Below are 8,011 nucleotides of genomic sequence, written 5' to 3' on the forward strand. Positions count from 1 at the left end.
CCATTTGCTGGGTTATACTGGTCATTTGCTGGTTGAAGCTGGTCCTTTGCTGGCCATTTGCTGGGTTATACTGGTCATTTGCTGGTTGAAGCTGGTCCTTTGCTGGCCATTTGCTGGGTTATACTGGTCATTTGCTGGTTGAAGCTGGTCCTTTGCTGGCCATTTGCTGGGTTATACTGGTCATTTGCTGGTTGAAGCTGGTCCTTTGCTGGCCATTTGCTGGGTTATACTGGTCATTTGCTGGTTGAAGCTGGTCCTTTGCTGGCCATTTGCTGGGTTATACTGGTCATTTGCTGGTTGAAGCTGGTCCTTTGCTGGCCATTTGCTGGGTTATACTGGTCATTTGCTGGTTGAAGCTGGTCCTTTGCTGGCCATTTGCTGGGTTATACTGGTCATTTGCTGGTTGAAGCTGGTCCTTTGCTGGCCATTTGCTGGGTTATACTGGTCATTTGCTGGTTGAAGCTGGTCCTTTGCTGGCCATTTGCTGGGTTATACTGGTCATTTGCTGGTTGAAGCTGGTCCTTTGCTGGCCATTTGCTGGGTTATACTGGTCATTTGCTGGTTGAAGCTGGTCCTTTGCTGGCCATTTGCTGGGTTATACTGGTCATTTGCTGGTTGAAGCTGGTCCTTTGCTGGCCATTTGCTGGGTTATACTGGTCATTTGCTGGTTGAAGCTGGTCCTTTGCTGGCCATTTGCTGGGTTATACTGGTCATTTGCTGGTTGAAGCTGGTCCTTTGCTGGCCATTTGCTGGGTTATACTGGTCATTTGCTGGTTGAAGCTGGTCCTTTGCTGGCCATTTGCTGGGTTATACTGGTCATTTGCTGGTTGAAGCTGGTCCTTTGCTGGCCATTTGCTGGGTTATACTGGTCATTTGCTGGTTGAAGCTGGTCCTTTGCTGGCCATTTGCTGGGTTATACTGGTCATTTGCTGGTTGAAGCTGGTCCTTTGCTGGCCATTTGCTGGGTTATACTGGTCATTTGCTGGTTGAAGCTGGTCCTTTGCTGGCCATTTGCTGGGTTATACTGGTCATTTGCTGGTTGAAGCTGGTCCTTTGCTGGCCATTTGCTGGGTTATACTGGTCATTTGCTGGTTGAAGCTGGTCCTTTGCTGGCCATTTGCTGGGTTATACTGGTCATTTGCTGGTTGAAGCTGGTCCTTTGCTGGCCATTTGCTGGGTTATACTGGTCATTTGCTGGTTGAAGCTGGTCCTTTGCTGGCCATTTGCTGGGTTATACTGGTCATTTGCTGGTTGAAGCTGGTCCTTTGCTGGCCATTTGCTGGGTTATACTGGTCATTTGCTGGTTGAAGCTGGTCCTTTGCTGGCCATTTGCTGGGTTATACTGGTCATTTGCTGGTTGAAGCTGGTCCTTTGCTGGCCATTTGCTGGGTTATACTGGTCATTTGCTGGTTGAAGCTGGTCCTTTGCTGGCCATTTGCTGGGTTATACTGGTCATTTGCTGGTTGAAGCTGGTCCTTTGCTGGCCATTTGCTGGGTTATACTGGTCATTTGCTGGTTGAAGCTGGTCCTTTGCTGGCCATTTGCTGGGTTATACTGGTCATTTGCTGGTTGAAGCTGGTCCTTTGCTGGCCATTTGCTGGGTTATACTGGTCATTTGCTGGTTGAAGCTGGTCCTTTGCTGGCCATTTGCTGGGTTATACTGGTCATTTGCTGGTTGAAGCTGGTCCTTTGCTGGCCATTTGCTGGGTTATACTGGTCATTTGCTGGTTGAAGCTGGTCCTTTGCTGGCCATTTGCTGGGTTATACTGGTCATTTGCTGGTTGAAGCTGGTCCTTTGCTGGCCATTTGCTGGGTTATACTGGTCATTTGCTGGTTGAAGCTGGTCCTTTGCTGGCCATTTGCTGGTTTATGCTGGTCCTTTGCTGGTTTAAGCTGGCCATTTGCTGGTTTATACGGGTCATTTGCTGGTTTAAGCTGGTCCTTTGCTGGTTTAAACTGGTCATTTGCTGGTTTATGCTGGTCATGTGCTGGCAATGGACCAGCATAAACCAGCAAAAGACCAGCTTAAACCAGCATCCCAGCGTCAAAACATACCTAACCAGCATATGCTGGTTTTTTCAACAGGGAATTGCATACATGATACTTGCACACTAAACGAAAATAATCTAAATATTAAATAGTAATTTAATTGAATGATTAATGATGTAAACATTACATTTAATGTAAACATTAATATGAAATACAATCCCTAAATAACAACATAACAAAGTCTTGAAATAAACATTCTGGGAGTTTAGAGATTAAAGAGCTGTTTTGACTGAAGAGTGTGTTCATTGATTATGTTTTGATTATATTGACTACTAAGATCATTTTATGGTGTCAAAAAATATAAAATATTGCTGTCAGAAAGTTTGCTTTTAGAAGCATTTCCATCCATGGCCTGTAGATGGAACTCTGTGCTAATATAAAAGATGCAGTTTTCTTATGATTATTAAATATAACTACCATGACATAGCCATTTATGGTTTATCATCATTGTACCTTTCGGTACCTTTCACGGTGATTTCAGAAACAGCATATACTTTAAAATAACACCGAAGCAAGCACATCAGTTTTACTTCATGACTCACAGGCAATATATCTAAGTCTGGAGGCATTGCTTCCTTAACCTCAAACGGAAGGCGTACTACGGTGGACGAGAAGTGCAAAACAAACCACAATTCTGAAAACAAAAACTAATTACGAACGCAAATGCAAGTCTAAAAAACAAAATATTTAAACAATTCAGAAAACATTATAACAAGTCAGAAAATGCAATGGCAAATTCGAAAACAAAATAAGAAGTCAGAAAACACAACGACAAATCAGACAAACCGGAAGAGGTAGGTATAGTTTGAGACAGCGCCATTGGTTTGGGATTACTCACCGCTCCAGTGGCGCAGATGGATAAGCGCGTGTCGTTGGCTTTTTGACGCGATCGAACCCGGGTCAACGACAAGCGCTTATCCATCTGCGCCACTGGAGCTGATGTTTTATAGCCACTTTTAACTAAATGTAAATATACACTCCGTATTTTTTATTCCATAGTAAAGGCAATTCATACAATACATTTAAACTGAGCTACTTTAATACCATCTCCGAACTTTCTACCACGACTCTGCTGTTCTTCGGCTGGTTCTTCCCTGTATACGTTGATTGACAGATGTCTCGTCCAGTCAGCGGTGAGTAATCCCAAAACCAATGTCGCGGTCTCAAACTATACCTACCTCTTCCGGTTTGTCTGATTTGTCGTTGTGTTTTCTGACTTGTTATAATGTTTTCTGAATTGTTGTTGTGCTTTCTGAATTGTTATTTAGTTTTTTCGACTTGCATTTGCATTTGTAATTTGTTATTTTGTTTTCAGAATTGTGATTTGCTTTGCACTTCTTGTTCACCGTAGAAGGCAGCAGTAGGAGGAGAACTTTAACGGTTCATAGTTATAGAGTAACACCTACTACACTTTGACAGAACCTCGGAGCAGATGCTGAGAGAGTTTACATCCACCAAAAATGATTCCTCATTGGACACTGCTGCTTACAGTTTTCATCTTGTTCGAAAATGTCAAAGGCCGGAATTCTTCTTCAGGTCAGATATAAATCAGGATAAGTTTGGCCTCAACTCAAATTCATTGGTCACACTTTACAGTATTATTTCTGAAATGTATACAGTATTGTAATTGCATCTCTCTTAGTGTACAGCTTCACAACACTTGAATCATTATACCCACAGAAACGGTCACTGTGCCAGACGTTATTGAACTCCAGGCTTTGGACATGTGGAGACTGGAGGTGAAGTGGATAATGAATCAGAATGAAGAACAGAGAAATCAAACCTATGAAATACAAGTTGGACGCACAACAAACATGGATATTGTCGACAGCGTGAGTAAAACACACCAGTCCTCAGCTCTTATCACATTATCACTTGATTTCTGTGCTTTGCACTAACTGTTTACAGTCTGTCCACAGATGAATGTAAGCAGAGGATCACTGGAAGCAGTTCACACACTGGTTTGGACCTCACAGCTCCCGCTGAACTGTGTCGATCACTCTGTTAGAATAAGACTCATCTCCTGTGCTTCACCATCCAGCTCTTTTAGTTTATGGAAAACCATCTATGGTAGGATATTTCAAGTTCATTCCAAAAGTAGGCTACGTGATCAAGAACGAAGTTCTCCATGAAATAGTGGGGTTCAAAAGTTTAACTTGTCAAATGTTTGGAAACATTATGATTTTTAAAAAGTGTCTTATGCTCACCAAGGCTGCATTTATTTGATCAAAAATACAGCAAAACTGTATATTCTAATTTAATATATTTAAAATGCAAAGCTGAATTTACAGCATCATTACTTCAGTGTCACATGATCCTTAAGAAATCATTCTAATACACCAATTTGCTGCTTAATTATTATTAGTGCTTAATTATGAATAATGGTTCTTATTATTATCAGTGTTTTTGCTTCTTTGTATTTTGTGGAATCTTTTTTTTTTCCAGGACTGTGATGAATAGAAAAAGAACAGCATTTATTTCAAATAGAATCATTTGTAACATTCTAAATGTTTTCTGTCACTTTTGATGAATTTATTTGCTAAAAGTATTCATTTCTATTAAACACACACATACCCCAAACATTTGAGCATTTGGTTTCTGCACAAATATGGAGCAGCGCAACAGTTTTCATCATTGATAATAATCAGAAATGTTTCTTGAGGAGCAAATCAGCATATTAGAATGATTTCTGAAGGATGATGTGACACTGAAGACTGGAGTAATGATGCTGAAAATGCAGCTTTGCATCACAGAAAACAAACTCAAACACACACAAAAAACAGCTGTTTTAAATTGTAATACTATTTCACAATATTACTGTTTTTACTGTATTTTTGAGCACATACATGTAGCTTTGGTGAGCAGAAGAGACTTCATTAGAAACATTTACATACAACACTTCACATAACTTCTTCTTTTCATCCATGATGTCCTGACTTTAAACACGCCTGTTGTGTGCCTCTCAACTGTCACTGATGAGTGTGCACTTCTGAGAGCATGTTGGTCAACCAGCCTCAGCAGTTAAACCACCACCAGGGCTGTCCAAACTCGGTCCTGGAGGGCCGGTGTCCTGCAGAGTTTAGGCAAGTTGGAGCTAAACTCTGCAGGACACCGGCCCTCCACAACCCTGACCTAAACCATTGCAACAGCATAGAAAACATGCTTAAAAAACCTTAGCAATCACATAACACCCGGAAAAGCATCCACATGACAGTAGCATGGTGTTGATGATTTCTGCACATTCAAACAACATTGTTTAAATGTATGGAGTGGTTGGATATTTATTCATATCAACTCATTTTCTTGTAGGGGAGATGAACTTGGCCCACAATGAAATCAGGATGTTTCCAGATGACCAGGTGCTTCGGGAGGGATCCACGGTGATGTTCTGCTGCATTTATCCCAAAGAGACGCACATCACCTCTATGTTCTTCGACAACACTCTCTACAAAGTCATCAACGTAAGCGCACAGGTCAAAGCCATTCGAGTGGAAAACATCAAAGTCACAAATTCATTTGGTGTCAACTTCTACTGCGACAGGAATAGTGATGTAACAGCATATAACTTTGTCACCTGTGAGTATAAGTGTCCCATTGTCCAACACAATTCAAATGTCCCCATATAGGCAAGAATAGTATGTTTTTCATAAAACAGCTGATGGAGAAATAAAAGCTATATGATTGTCATGCAGCACCTTTAGAAGTTAAAAAAGTGATATAAAATCTCTCAACACCACTGCATTAGATAAATAAAAACAAATCAAAGTTTTTTTTTTTTTGAAGAAAGATTTTTCCACTGAATTAAAATATAAAGTACAAGTAACATGCAATGCAATAGTACATGCAATAGTAATACATTATAAACATTTTCTTCTAAGCATGAGATTAGGGAGATTTCTGATAAGAAATATCAATTTCTGCTAAACATTTTTCAGTTCCTCCGGAGAAGCCGTTAGATTTTAGATGCGAGACTGAAGACATGAGACACGCATACTGCTTGTGGAAAATACGCAGAGCTCCTAACCTAGAAGGCGACCAGAGAAGGAAGTACACATTACTAATCAGGTTAGTCTGATTTTGGGCCTGTCCAAATACCCACACTTGCAGTTTTTGCACTTGACCACTTATAGGATGTATTTCCTGTTTTTGGCCCGAGAGTTCAAGTGGGCTTGAAGACCACAAGTGTGTGTAAAACTTTTTTTTTTAATGTCCTATCAACATTACCTGATAGGACACATTTACAGTGTTGTAAAAATGCAAGTGTTTAAATGCTTTATTTAGATTTTTAATATTTTGCATTCTAAATGTCTGTTCAGTAGTCTATATAACAGATGACACAATTGAGTAATTGTGGTGCTTCTAATTAAGTGATTAGATTAGCATCTTTGCACCAATACATTTTACTACCGAATTGTTTGCAATAGCCTATCGAATTGTTATTCATTTTTAACTTGCACTGGAAAACATCTTGTGAGATCTCTGCAGAAAGTCTCACAATTATTTCCAGAACATGATGCACGATGGGATACGCTTATCTTTGAATACCCCTCGGAAGCGGTATTCAAGATAGTGTGGATTAAAAAGCACTGCGCTTTTAAGACTGGGACAGTCTTACACACTTACTTCCTGTTGTGTGCATGCACTCTCAAGTGGCCAAAACCACAAGTGTGGGTATTTAGACCCTATATCACTTAATTGCACATCTATGTCTTGGTTAGGTTGTCTGATGATTTTCAGTGGAAATGAACCAATAGCATAATATTTTAAAATGTATCTGAAACGCCTGCCTATGAACATACAAATGAGAAAAGAAATTCACTGCAATATGTTAATGTGAATATTAATCACTGCTCTTAAAGGGATAGTGCACCCAAAAATGCAAATTCTGTCATCATTTACTCAACCTCATATTGTTACAAACTGGCACTTTCTTCTAAAAAAAAGAAATTGTGAAGAGCTTTGGGGTTCAAACAACACTGGACCCCATTGACTTTCATTTTAAAGTCAGAAAAAAACCCATACATTTTTCAAAATAGCTTTATTTGGGGTTATAAGTAGGCCATAGAGGTTTGAAATGACAAGAGAGTAAATGAATGATGACAAAGTTGAATATAATGACATTTTCTCCTTATGTTCAGTGACTCCAAGTCTGTCGGCTGTGATGTGGAAGACACAGATCCTGCATCCTGCGGTTTTGATGTCATCCAACGGCAGATCTCCTACAACATCACATTACTTGTGACAAACAGTTTGGGGCAAGAGAGTGAGACCTACATATTCAATATCACAGACAGAGGTGAATATGAATCATTTTATGTGAAGATTACATTTGAAGGATCAGATACCTCAGTGATGTGGAATAGTTTAAAATCTGGGACAGATCATAAACAAAAGGTTGTAAGTTGAAACCCCATATGAACTATCACCATTGTACTACCCTAGCTCAAGATGCTTTACCTCAGGGGGATGGTACTTATAAGTGCACTGGAAGTTGCTTTAAAGGGGTCATATGATGCGATTTCAATTTTTCCTTTCTCTTTGGAGTGTTACAAGCTCTTGGTGCATAAAGAAGATCTGTAAAGTTGCAAAGTCTCAAATCCAAAGAGATATATGCTTTATAAAAGTTAAGAGTCAGCCACGCCTACGTAAAACGGCTCGTTCTAACACGCCCCCACATATCTACCTCACTATGTGGGAAGATTTGCATAACGGCTCCCAAATGTTCACGCAAAGAAAGAAGGCGTAACTTTTATTCTCGCTGTAGTATTGTTGCCATGTCGTGAAGAGCTGTGTGTTTCGTTGTGAAAGCGAAACTACTTTGTTTGGCCTTCCAAAAGAGGACGATATCCGCTTCGTCATGCCTAGAGCTGATCTGTGCTGGTTGCTGAGGAAATACTACAACTTTGCGCTGTGGATCGGCTTTCACCGGGAACGAAGCGGAGAAGCGGAGTCCAGCCCGGGG

General features: G+C 40.3%; 1 protein-coding gene across 1 annotated transcript in view; it reads left to right on the forward strand.

Annotated features, from left to right (window-relative positions):
* The window catches only part of osmr (oncostatin M receptor), a 30,150-nt gene that overhangs the window by 8,967 nt on the left and 13,172 nt on the right, over positions 1 to 8,011 (forward strand). Inside the window, exons 2-6 of the mRNA XM_016284666.1 lie at positions 3,730 to 3,881; positions 3,969 to 4,119; positions 5,359 to 5,625; positions 5,985 to 6,114; positions 7,188 to 7,345. Coding sequence (XP_016140152.1) covers positions 3,730 to 3,881; positions 3,969 to 4,119; positions 5,359 to 5,625; positions 5,985 to 6,114; positions 7,188 to 7,345 — 858 coding nt within the window. The remainder of the gene's footprint in view (positions 1 to 3,729; positions 3,882 to 3,968; positions 4,120 to 5,358; positions 5,626 to 5,984; positions 6,115 to 7,187; positions 7,346 to 8,011) is intronic.

Source organism: Sinocyclocheilus grahami, unplaced genomic scaffold (assembly GCF_001515645.1).
Source record: "Sinocyclocheilus grahami isolate Dianchi unplaced genomic scaffold, SAMN03320097.WGS_v1.1 scaffold186.1, whole genome shotgun sequence".
Classification (NCBI taxonomy): Eukaryota; Metazoa; Chordata; class Actinopteri; order Cypriniformes; family Cyprinidae; genus Sinocyclocheilus; species Sinocyclocheilus grahami.